At 27.8% G+C, this 12,755-nt stretch overlaps 5 protein-coding genes across 6 annotated transcripts; 2 read left to right on the top strand and 3 right to left on the bottom strand.

Moving 5' to 3' along the window:
• Window positions 1-335: 335 nt before the first annotated feature.
• LOC103569797 (bolA-like protein 3) lies at window positions 336-2,038 on the bottom strand. 2 transcript variants are annotated; one of them, XM_008547303.2, is made up of 4 exons: window positions 1,758-2,038; window positions 1,405-1,576; window positions 622-710; window positions 336-541 (listed from the first exon to the last, which is right to left on the bottom strand). In XM_008547303.2, exons 1-4 carry the CDS (start codon window positions 1,830-1,832, stop codon window positions 473-475), a joined length of 405 nt encoding a protein of 134 aa, XP_008545525.1. In that variant the 5' UTR covers window positions 1,833-2,038; the 3' UTR covers window positions 336-472. The 2 variants fall into 2 exon arrangements, with proteins under 2 accessions (XP_008545525.1, XP_008545533.1); XM_008547311.2 differs by having other exon boundaries at window positions 1,405-1,531.
• Window positions 2,039-2,309: 271 nt separating this feature from the next.
• On the top strand, window positions 2,310-6,867 carry LOC103569810 (1-acyl-sn-glycerol-3-phosphate acyltransferase gamma). The gene is made up of 7 exons (XM_008547324.3): window positions 2,310-2,834; window positions 3,828-4,141; window positions 5,181-5,353; window positions 5,431-5,592; window positions 5,714-6,052; window positions 6,122-6,341; window positions 6,704-6,867. The coding sequence occupies exons 2-7, from the start codon at window positions 3,961-3,963 to the stop codon at window positions 6,790-6,792; spliced, it is 1,164 nt and encodes a 387-aa protein (XP_008545546.1). The 5' UTR covers window positions 2,310-2,834; window positions 3,828-3,960; the 3' UTR covers window positions 6,793-6,867.
• An 89-nt stretch (window positions 6,868-6,956) lies between these two features.
• Window positions 6,957-8,509, bottom strand: LOC103570307 (uncharacterized). Its single transcript, XM_008548014.2, has 3 exons — window positions 8,492-8,509; window positions 7,842-8,422; window positions 6,957-7,508 (listed from the first exon to the last, which is right to left on the bottom strand). Exons 1-3 carry the CDS (start codon window positions 8,507-8,509, stop codon window positions 7,334-7,336), a joined length of 774 nt encoding a protein of 257 aa, XP_008546236.1. The 3' UTR covers window positions 6,957-7,333.
• A 686-nt stretch (window positions 8,510-9,195) lies between these two features.
• Window positions 9,196-10,649, top strand: LOC103569817 (general odorant-binding protein 71). Its single transcript, XM_008547336.3, has 5 exons — window positions 9,196-9,252; window positions 9,326-9,517; window positions 9,650-9,733; window positions 9,852-10,079; window positions 10,147-10,649. Exons 1-5 carry the CDS (start codon window positions 9,196-9,198, stop codon window positions 10,168-10,170), a joined length of 585 nt encoding a protein of 194 aa, XP_008545558.3. The 3' UTR covers window positions 10,171-10,649.
• Window positions 10,650-10,735: 86 nt separating this feature from the next.
• Window positions 10,736-12,515, bottom strand: LOC103569826 (IST1 homolog). Its single transcript, XM_008547349.2, has 4 exons — window positions 12,052-12,515; window positions 11,543-11,975; window positions 11,326-11,472; window positions 10,736-11,239 (listed from the first exon to the last, which is right to left on the bottom strand). Exons 1-4 carry the CDS (start codon window positions 12,318-12,320, stop codon window positions 11,009-11,011), a joined length of 1,080 nt encoding a protein of 359 aa, XP_008545571.1. The 5' UTR covers window positions 12,321-12,515; the 3' UTR covers window positions 10,736-11,008.
• Window positions 12,516-12,755: the final 240 nt, after the last annotated feature.

The following is a 12,755-nucleotide window of genomic DNA, read 5'->3' as shown; positions in this document are numbered from 1 at the left end:
TAAATTATAAATATATTTATATATATTTTGAATATATAAAATATTAGACAACATAGTTTATAATAAATATGAAGAATTACAGAAATAAAATTAAACTTCTGATATTTTTAAAAACACGAAAACTAGATTTCAAACTGATTAAGTTGCGTGCCATTAATAAGTACATTTTTAAATTTAAAAACAAATTATTCGAGGTCATTTTATCCGCAGGCAATTAATCCATAGACGAAATAAAAAAAATTGTAGTTATTATTTCTAATTTCCATTTTATCGGATTTTTTTTTCTACTAAATACTGATAGTAAGTCTGCGGATAAATTTGCTGAATTAAAGGAGTAATTATAAATGAAAATTTATTTTTAAACATAAGTATTGATATTTACATTGATAATCTATCTACAAAATAACAAAAGTCACACTAAATATATAAATTAAATTTATTTTGATTATTTAATAAATTAAATTACGAATAATCATGAAGCTTCTGGTAGTCCGGTGCTGATTCTTATGCCATGCATGTCTTTAATCTCGTTTTTAAGAGTCTGAAAATTTGCAATAAGTCATTATTTAAAATCAATGCGTAGCTGTGTGGTAATTAAAAAATAATGGGTAATTTAATTACATCATTGATAAGTCGGTGTTGCTTAACAGTACTCAGTCCATTGAATTCAGATGTTATTACATTTACTTCAAACATTGCTCCACATCCTCCTATTAGATAAATAAATCCATTATAGAATAAATTTCTAAACTTAAATTCTGTTTTAAATTCCCGCCAATTAATAAAATTTTATGATACTAAGCAGTCGACTTTGATAAGACAGCAAATGAGTATCAAAAATCATCGACGCGATCATGCCAACACCGGAAATACTTTCAAAGCCGTAAATTCTGCATTGACAAGATACTTTTTTTGATCGAACATGGATCAGAGTTTCAATTGCGAAAGCCTTCAGTTAGCAGGCAGAGAAACGTAAATATTTCTGCCAACCGAAGGCATTCACAATTTATCTGTTTGCTAGTTTCTGATAGCCAAGTTAGCAGCAAATTGACGACAATCTACTGCCGTTGACATACAATTGCCTCCAATTTTCTCAGAAACCTGCTTTCAGCTTGCGGCAGTAGATTATTGTCAACTTTCTGGAAAAGTTGGTAACAACTTGTAGTCAACAGTTACAAAAACTGAAAGTTGTCATAAAATTGATCGCAACTAATGTCCAGCAATTTTCTGATCAGAAACTTTGGCTATCAGACTCAAATTATCTTCTTTTGACTGATTGTAGAGACTGAAACAAAGATTTGATGCTAAAGCAACTCATTAATTAAAAGAAACTAAAAATTTTCGTCTGCTACTGTCAGTATCATAAAATTTTAATTATTTAATCAATAGGTTCAATTTTCATACCAGAAATATCATTAACTTCAATAGTATGCGCCTTTGGAAATTTATTTCTCAGTATCGAAGTCATTTTTTCTTCAGCCTGTTTGCCAGCTAGTACTCCAGATTGTCCACTCCATACTCTTGACAGTAACTGGAAAGTCGTTGGTTTATTTACTCTTTTCATTCCTGTTAATTTCTTGTTAATTAAGGGAAAAAAATCATTCAAAAGTTTGATAAATAATTAGTTACTTAAAACAAAATAAATAAATGCAGTTAATAATTCAAAAAGCAGGAATTTTACAAACGTTTGTAATAAAAAAAAAATGAATAGTTTGTTAGAATTATAATTAATTAATTAAATAATTTAAATACTTTACCGAAATGTTACGATAATTTGCATTGATAACTTGTCGGGGTATTGATGTGTTTATTATTTGGTTTATTAAATGCATCTTATATTGATAATAAGTACTGTTAATATTTAAAAATAATGCGCGCGAATTTTTAAATTATTTAAATTATTAATTGTCAACAAAATACTTAGAAATAATTTTTATTTTAATGAACACGTTAATTTATTTTATTTCTTTTTATAAGAAAATTATAAACGTGAGTTTGTGAGGTTAGAGTTTAAAAAAAAACACTTTTTTACCAACAGTTAATTGGCGGAAACTCTGCTAAAAAGTTATGAGTGTGAAAGTAGCAAACAGACAAGTTTAAAGTTATAAATAAATAAAGTAAATAATTAAAAAAATAAAATTTAAAAAAAATGCACTTTTTAATTTTCAAATCTTTTAAATGCTCATTTTCTTTTAAATTTTGAATTATCTGCTAACTTCAGAGTTATGCAGAAACGACGTCTATAATTGAAAAAATAAATTCCTACGAGCCATCATCATAACAAAGCAGCTTACCAACGGAGATATGAACTCCTTAATAAAAATAGAATATAAAAAATATAAATTATATCCCCTTCTATTTTTCTCAGTCTCATCTCACAACCTATCCTTTGAAAACCAACACCAGCAACACCAACTACAAACTACGTGTGTTATATTTTATCAGAACTCAGCTCAGACTGTCTAGATCAACTTGACCGTCAAGTTCTGTGTGATGTTGACTATAGACTATACCTTAAAAAAATAAAATACCATTTCTATTACTCATAGTTACCATTATCCCACTAGCTTTTGCTAGACATTAGACACTAGGCATTAGATATAACCAAAAATTTTAAAAAAAATATCCACGTTTCATTTCCCGAATATTTTCATACCCAAAACGGTGCTTTTTGTCCTCTGCAAAAATTTGAGTACTTAAAACAAAATAAGTCAATACTATATATTTGTTTATGAATATATAAATATACAAGAATATATAAATAGGTTGTAGTTATTTTTTAAATTTAAATAACAATGATTTGAAAATTGACTACTCGCACAATGGGTTGCTAGGTAAGTTTTATTATTATTAATTATTTTATTAACCACTGACCCACTTTAGTATTATATTTATTAACTATTACTATTATTTATATTTTATATACATTTTTACTACTAAATTTTATTACCTGATTTTTGAAATTTTAAATTTGGGTTATTTTTAGTAAACATTCAAAAAATTTAACCTTTTAAAATTCCTGCTATAAATAAATTTTCAAATACTCCGTAGATTTAATTAATTAATTAATTACTTTCTTTTAAATTTTAATCCTGGAATTATTTGTAAAAACTCTAATTTTTGGTTTTTATTAATGGAATTAATCAAATTATAAAATAATTAAGTAATAAACAAATGTTTATTTAAAACCTTTATTGTCATATTTGTTAACTTACTATTATTTATATTTTATATACATTTTGTTATTATGAAATTCTATCACCTGTTTTTTAAATTTTTAAATTTCATTAAGCATTCAAAATATTCAAACTCTTAAAATTCATGATAATGAAGTTAACCGACGTCTAGTAATTTTTGAATTTAAAAAAAAAGTTATTTAAAAAATTGCGCCTTCAGTTTTGTAAATTTTCTACAAGTCCATTTTTTTTATTTTTTTGCAATCGATTTTTAAAAACAAAATTTTTATTCTGTCAACTTCAGAATCACTCAAAATTCCTGCTAGAAATAAATTTTCAAATACTTGTTTATATTTGATTAATTACTTTTTTAAAATTAAAATTCCGAAATTAATTATTTTTAAATGTCATTATTTTTAAGAACGATAAGTTTTGACTTCATTAATTAAATAATAAAAAAACCTTTAATTAAAATTTTGTGATAACTATCTATTGTTACAAAACTGATAAATTTCATTACTTAATCTTCAATATATAAAACAAATCCAAAGGTTAAATGATTACATCATATATTTTTTGTTCAGTGTAATTATATTCAATCTTTAATTACCATAAGATGCTAATAGTAATATATTTTTAATTTTGTTTCAGGTGTAGTAGATAGTGATAATTTGAATGATAAAGCACAAGCTGATTGACACGTGCACAAACATATTATATATAAATATATAAATATATAAATATAGTTGACTTTAAATTAAAGAAATATATAAGTAAAACCAAAATGGGATTTATTGAATCTTTTAAAAAATCAACGCTGGTGCATCTGATGTTCGCGATAACATTTTTTACATCAGGTTTAATAATAAATGTACTGCAATGTATTTTGTACCTTGGATTGAAACCATTCTCGAAGTATTATTATCGGAAAATAAATTATTATCTTTGTTACTCGTTTTACTCTCGTAAGTATTCACATTTATGTTATTATTATCTATATATTAATTTGTGACTAATTAATAACAACGATTATGAAATATATTAAAAAAAAAACGAGGGACTTTGGACACTTGATTGTAATATTGAAGTTATGATTTATAAGTCTTCTTTTTTTTTTATTTAGATAAGAGTCTCCAGAGCGTCCATTGTTTATATTTATTAATGAATATATAAATGTATGACGTATATAATAATATTAAAATTTCCTTAGGTGATCTTTGGCTTATTATAAATATTTATTAAAGGATAAAAAAATTTCAATAATTTTTAATTACAATTGTAAATCTTATAAAGTTATTAATTCTTTTATTTTTAATTACTCTATTTAATTACTTTATTATTATTCAAATTAATTTACTCTACATTACTCTGCTAAAAAAACTCCTTATTTGGTCGGTAAATTGAGCGGTTTTATTTAAAACTCCGGAATTCCGTGACCGAATGAATTGGAATTGAAATTAAATCCATATTTATTACAGTTCAATCAATTAGTCGCTAAATATATATACTTAAAAGTATGTAAAATTTGATCTCTCATATCTGTTTGATAACATAAATTGAAGTGATTAAATTATATCGTAAATTATTTCATAAAATATTAAATTTATATGATATTTAAAGAAATTAATAATGATATGAACTACAAATTGCTAATTATCAATTATCATAGAAGATATGGCAAGCTTTTTTTGTTCTTTTATATATATATATATATATATATATATATATATATATATCGGTTTCTTATATTCAGTCATATTTAGTGACAGAATAATTCGAATATTAATTTATTTAAAAAACATAACTATGATTGTTTTTTACCCGCGTAATTTAAATTTTTTAATTATGAAAATTTATAAATTTAAGTCAAGACCTTTCTAATGATACCAAATTTAATAACATTAACCAATTCTATCATATATATATATGGCAGGAACAAAATTTTTCTTATTCTCTTAATAATATATATAGATAAGTGTTGTTATCATATTTTTTTATTTACAGAATTAGTATTTATGGCGGAATGGTGGTCAGGTACAGATTTGATAATTTATATTGATAAAAATGATTTTGATAAATATTATGGTAAAGAACATGGTTATTTATTAATGAACCATAGTTACGAAATAGATTGGCTTATGGGTTGGATGTTTTGTGATAGAATTAAAATGTTGGGGGTAAGATTTACTATTTAATATTTACAATATTACTAATATTTAATTATTAATCATTCTATTTACTATCAATTACATAGAATTGCAAAGCATACGCTAAAAAATCGATTCAATATGTACCAACACTTGGATGGGCATGGAAATTTGCCGAGAGTGTATTTTTAGAACGCAGTTGGGAAAAAGATAAAGAGACAATCGGCCATCAGATCAGTGAATTAGGTGATTATCCTGACACCATGTGGGTAAGTTGATCAACGTACATATATTTGTATTAAAAAAAAATAATAAAGGCATTGACCGGTTGCGCTCAATGACCAGAATAATAATAAGATTGATATTTATATGTTTATATATTTATTGTAGTTATTACTGTACGCGGAAGGTACGCGATTTACAGCAGAAAAGTTAGAAGCCAGTCAGAAGTTTGCTAAAGAAAAAGGCTTGGCAATATTAAAGCACCATTTGACTCCACGCACAAAAGGTTTTACTGCAAGTATTCCTCATTTAAAAGGCAAGGTCGATGCCCTCTATGACATTCAATTAGCATTTAATCCGAAAGCAGCTATCAAGCCTACTATGACTAATTTATTGCGCGGTGAAAAGGTTGAAGCTCATTTGTATATAAAGAGAATACCTATTAAAGATATTCCTGAGGGTGAACAAGCCGCCGCTGCATGGTTGCATAAAAAATATGAAGAAAAAGTATTTTAATTTATTTATTTATTATTATTTTAGGAATATTTAAATATTAAAGTTATTTTTAAATTAAAGGATCGACTAGCTGAGAGTTTCATTGAAACTGGAGACTTTTTCGCTACTAGTGGCGTACCTAAAACTGACAAATTTAAATTGCCGAGAAGATATTTTTCATTAATAAATACTATTTGCTGGGCAATTATTGTATTAGTACCGATGCTTTATTATCTTGTTAAATTATTCATTTCTGGATCAACAATTGCGTTTACATTTGGCGTTGCAATTATTCTTTTATGTAAGTATTTTTATTTATTAACGTATTATTTTCATTGTAGTGTAGCAAATATGAGACAATTTATAATTTTTGAATACATTAATAAATTAATTAACATAATAAAATTTTAAAAAACGCGCTTACTGATTTTTAAATTATCTAATTATGCATTTTATTTATTTATTCCGATACTTAAAAAATTGCTAATTGTATACTAGCTTTAGACTCATTTTTATTTACACACATGCAGATTTATTTAAATTTATATAGAAACAAATTTTTCAATGCCATAGATAAGATAAAGAATAGTCATAATAAATTATGTAATTGCCAAAATTAATTGAGTGTAAGAATTAATTATTTATTATTTTTTTTTTTTACAGTTTTTTACTTAATGCACAAAATAATCGGTATGTCCGAAATAAGCAGGGGATCATCTTACGGGTCAGCAGCAACAAAGAAAACAAATTAAAGCCAAATATAAAATATAATAATAATAACTACCTAAGTATTAATAAAATGAAAAAAAAAAAAAAAAAAAAAAAAATGACAAAATAAAGAATTTAAAGAGAGAGAGAAAGAGAGTTAACAAAAAAAAAAAAATTAACTAACTGAACAATTAATTATCTCAAATATATTTCTGTATAGAAAATATACTAAACTAAATGAATTTTAGATAAAGAAAATACTAGTTAATTAAACAAAGTATAGTTAAAAAATATAAAAGTTCACAAATCTACAAGTATTCATTTTTAATGTTACTATTTTTTTTCATGTCGTATACGCATATTTGATATTATAAATATTTGTATAAAAAAGTTAATAACGCATGAGCATCCCACTTATTTTTTAATTATATAACTTTTGTTATTCATTTAAATAAAAGAATTTACAAATCACTTAACGGTAATATAGCACAAGTTTTAATAATGTCTCTTTAAGTTATGACGTTATGAGTTGTGATAATAAATGTTTGTTTTTAAACAATAAATAATCCGAGTTTTATATACTGATTACTTATTTGTTGGTTCATTCTTTTTATCATGTACTGATTTTTGTTGATAACCATAGGATGGGTCTGCGTTGTAATAAATTTTACGGAGTTTACCTTTTGCGTCGTAATAACCATAGGAGCCAGTTACTGTACCGTTACCGTGCTTTTCTTCCAGACGAAATTGACGATTTTTTCTATAAAAAATTTTAGACATAAATATATAGATTTACTTATTGAATATTTATTGAGAGTTTTTGGTAATTAGATTAATTTATTTTCTATTAAAACCAGTAAAATATTCAATTTACAAGTGGCTCGAAGGACCAAATTCTGCACTACAAACAAAAAATTATTTACAGTTGATATCAAACAAAATTTGGAAAATAAATTTTAGCGAAATCTTCATACAATTTTCTAATATATAAATTTTTTCTCGGACTTGATGCCAAAACAAATTTTATTACAAAAAGAATTAGTATTAAGAAGAAACTTAAAAAATTTTGGATTAAATTAGAGAAAATATTTACCCTTTGCCTGTATCGTAACCAAAAATATAAGAATCAGGACCTCGATGTCCATGAACATGAAAATCAACTCTGTCTTCATCAGAATAACTTTTCACTTCATCATCATCATCATCGTATTCTTCGTCTTCATCCCTCACTTCATTTATGGTCTGCTGAGCCGGGGCGTGATCTCTGATATATTTAATTTCCTTAATCTTTTCTTCGTCTTCCGAACTCAATTTTTCCTTAGAATCCTTCGGTTTTTTTGGTCTACTCTTTAATTTATTGGGTTTTTTATTTTTGGTCCGTGGCTTAAGTTCCGGGGGCTTAAGAAAAACCGCGGGGATTCCCGGGAGTCTGCGTTGCTTGAAAACCCCGTAAGGTTTTATTAATCTATAGTGCGAATACAAGCTTGGATAAGGACGATGGTCGATGTAATTTCTATCGATATGATCGCGATAAATGGCACTTTTACTATCAATATGTCTGAACAAAGTAGGTCTCAGAGGATTTCTGAGTACTCGACCCGATATCTTGTGACTTTGAACTTGTACTTTAAAATTAAATTGAACCTCTAAGATTATCAGCGCACTTACTATCCACTTGAAATAAATAAAAATATGTTTAGTATTTTATCTTTTATGAAAAGTATTTTAAGTGTTGATACTTACAGCGAATTTTACAAACATGTTGCTGCGTCAGGATGACAACAAATAATCAGACAATTGATTTAGCGTTACGGCCAAGTGATCAAACTTTCTATAAATCCCTTCTACTTCATATAGTTTTATAAATATATAGACATAAATAATTTAATTATTTGGACTATTGAATTAAGTTTCTTAATCACCAAACATTTGATCTACATTTTACGATTCGCTAAACTCGATGCGTGAAATTTATTTAGAAAATAAAAAATGTCTTTTTAAAATATCAAATTTTTTTAATTTAAAAAAAAAGTTAATTATTACCAGGGGTAAAATGGTCAACTTTTTTTAATGCTACAAAGGGCAATATGGCACCAGCTAAATAAAATTTGGATTTAAAATTCTTCACACGAGCCATTTTACCCCATATTGAAAATTTTTATTAAATGAGTCAGATTGACACCAAATTTTATTTGGAAACAAAAAAAAAAAGAGAAAAAATTGTTAATGGCATTTTTTGATGGCCCATGTTGCCCCCTCGTTTTACAAAAAAAAATCAGATCTAATTCATCCGGTTTTTTGTTATAAAAAATATAAAAGAATAAATTAAGTTGTCAGTCAAAAATAAAATTAATTTTGACATTGATGGACATTCGTAATTATTCTTCATACATTCATATATATATAAATGGAAAAATATGAAGTTTTCATCAAAAATTTGTTACAAAATGAACACGCATTATTTATATATTTTTCCGTTACTGTTAACTTTATATCAGAGCCAAGTAAGTAATTTTTTTTAAATCAAAGCTTGTTGAGACAGAATTTAAATAATAATAAATTAATTATTTTATTAAGGCTCTGAAATGCAGGTCAGGTAACCAGAAGCTGAGTGATGACATACGGAAAGTTATGCAGAAATGCAAGCGAAACTCCGAATCAAATAGATTCGGATCTGATGACAGTAGTGATGAAAATTCTGAGAGCGATTCATCTGACAGCGATATCTTCGACGAAGATTTCTTTAATTTAAAAAAAGAGGACAGTAATGTCGGAAGAAGTCGGATGTCTAGATCTAGGCATCAAGAGTACAGACAGGAAGAAACGCGGCCTTATTATATAAGAAATCAGACTCAGAGACAAGACAGAAATTATAATAATGATGACAATTATTACAGTAATAACAATAATAATAATAAAAATAAAGATAAAGATTCTCGTGATGGAAATTCTGACAGAGGAAACAGAGACCAGAATGAACAATCTGTAATTTATTTAAATTTTTTCAATCTATTCCGTATATAGAAAAAAAAATTTCTTGGGCCAAGAAATTTTTTTTTTCTGTGTAGTTTAAATATCCAAAGCTTATTATTATTTTTTCTAGTGCGTAACTCAATGTTTCTTCGATGAATTGAGATTGACAAATAGACAAGGATTTCCAGAACGTGCTGCAGTTACGAAGATGATGCTCCAAGGAATCCATGATCCAATGGTCCGGGATTTTATCGAACAGTCTATTATCGACTGTTTTCATTTTGTGTATGGTCTGCATTTAGATAAATGTACATTCTCACATAATTTGTTGACTTGTTTTACTGACAAAGGACGCGAGGTAACTTAACTATTACTCCATTAGAAAAAAAAACCAAAAAAAACTAATGAATAAATAATTTTTTTAGAGATGTGACGACTGGAATGATTAGATTGTAGGTGTTCGCTATTTTTTTTCGCACGCATACGGATCAATAGAACGTTTCTTGTTGCACTTAGACAGTAAATAACAATTTCCTATGATCGTTTTTCGAAGACAAGTTTATATTTTTCCATAAACAACACGTGGTTTGATTGATAATTGAATTTTTTGTCTGGCTCGAAGGACCAAAATATTTTCAAATCGAGCCGGTGATTAAGTCTATAAGTTTGTCATTGGTAACTGATATAACATATATTTATATACATATATAGATATTGAGGTATTTTGGGTCAGATAAACTTGAGGGTTTCAATAATTTTATAGTCGAATTCCATTAACTCGGACAAAGTCTACGGAGAAGGGAAATTTCTTGGAAATTTCAAATTATCAAATGCCGCCATCTTTTAAAAAAACTACACGCATGCGCACTAATATCTGCATCTAGTGAGGGTCAAAATTGAGGACAAGTTCTGATTCAATTTGCTAAGTAGTTTCTGTGGGAATAAACCATCCGATAATTATCTTTAGTTTTATAATAAATATATAAATATGTAATAAATAAATATATGACTCAGTTGGAAGCTAGATATATGTATATTTAAAAAAAATTAATAAAGATAGCTTTGCTTATAATAATGTCTGTACACTTTCTATATACATCAGCGATTAGTAATATCATATACAGCCCGTATATATTTTTGATAATATAATTGATAAAAAGGCACTAACATAAAAGCAAAAGAGAATTTAATAAAAAGTATAATACTTAATAGATATTTGATATAAGTATATAATCTGATAGCGATAAAATTAAAACAAAAAAAAAAGTAAAATTTTAATAGACAAAATTACTTTCGTTTTTTCAAATCTTCGAAGCGTTTCATCAAATCATCGAAATCAATATCGTCATTGTTGGCGCCAGGATTGTCCGGCGAAGCGTTGTCTGTTGGTACGGTTGGTAGCTCAGGTAATTGGAAATCGTTGGGCATTTTAGAGCGCGGTTGAGGTTTTGGTGTATTGTCCGATTGTTTATTCAAGTCTGGCGGGAATGAACAGTATGGCGGTGGTAGATCATCATCCTAAAGTAATAAATCAATTGAGAAAACAAATTTTAAATGTCTGAGTACTGATCCCATGCAGATTCATAGGAAAAAAAATGACTTACTGGTTTATTGATATTGGCATTGTCCAGAGGAATATTATAAGACAGCGCTGATGGATTAAATGGAACATTTTGATCTTTTTCTGGCATCATTGGAGCACCTGGTGACACAAAACCCATTGCCGGCCCGCTGTGTTTTTCTCCAGAACCCTAGAAAAAATCAACAATAAGTCAAACATGTTTCTAAAGATTAAACATCAAAGGACACGTGATTAATTACAAAAGCATTGATGTTCGAAGGACCACTGGGCAGCAATGGAGGCTGCGGATATCCAATGAAGCCAACAGGCTGCGGGCCACCACCAGCTACGTCTAGATTATTAGGAATCTCTCCACCCACGTCGATCAGCACAGCATCCTGACCTTCTGCCATCACCTGGGGATCCGGCTCGTACTCGATATTGTAGTTCTTAGATATTTCTATCAAATACTTCTCGACCAGGAGTTTCGATGGCGACTGGATGCTCATCTTGTGTTTTAGTTTCTCGGAAATTGTCGGCACGGCTTCGTCTCTGCACGCTTCCATGTACTGCCGTCCGTATTTTGAGGTCAGAACATCAGCGATTACTTTCATCTCCTGGACGTCAGTTTGCATACGCGGCGCTGCCCACAGGATTGTTGATATCGCTTCTGCTAGACCGTCATCTAGGTTTCTGTTGATGACAAAATAAGTTTAGTGATTTATATTTTACATACTGACAGGTGTCAGGTATCAGAACCTGGACTTACTTCATCTGCTGGATGAGTCCGAATCTGGCGAGCAGCAAATCGCAGTACATTTCCATCAGCTCCATGGCTTCTACCATATAATCCTCGCGGATGATGTGCTCGACTCTGATTTTAGCTCTTTCAACTTTGCCGCCCGCAATGTAATCGGCTATTTCTTTCCTTGCTTTTTGTGTCAATTCTGTTTTCTTTTTTTCCAACAATTTTAACCTGTTTATTGCCAACCGCAAATTGGTCTTAAGTTTTGTATAATTTGGACCACTTGAAAACATTGTTATTATATATTTTAATTACTTTAACGTCAATGATAAATAGGATACGTCTTGTTAAAATCACTTATTACTTAACACACCAGTAATTTAACTTTGTTATAATAATTATGCGGAATGACAATTGCTGACCGTGATATATATTTTTTGACTTGTTTTTTATCTTATATTTAACGGTTTAGTCATACGGTCATAGTCATATATATATTTATTTGTCATTGATATACGTCAAGACTGATAACGTAGACAATTGTCTTGTTAGCAATAGATAAAATAATTTTCATATTTATTGGAATAACTAAATATAAATTTTACTTTATAAAAATATGCCTAGCTCTAGCCAAATATTGTCATACTGCAAGAGCATGTCCAAATGTACTCTAATTAATATAATTACTGACACAAATGATTTTTAATAATGATTAAATTTCAATTTTG

This window comes from Microplitis demolitor, chromosome 1, assembly GCF_026212275.2.
Source record: "Microplitis demolitor isolate Queensland-Clemson2020A chromosome 1, iyMicDemo2.1a, whole genome shotgun sequence".
NCBI lineage: Eukaryota > Metazoa > Arthropoda > Insecta > Hymenoptera > Braconidae > Microplitis > Microplitis demolitor.
This window is presented reverse-complemented; position numbering and strand designations above follow the sequence as displayed.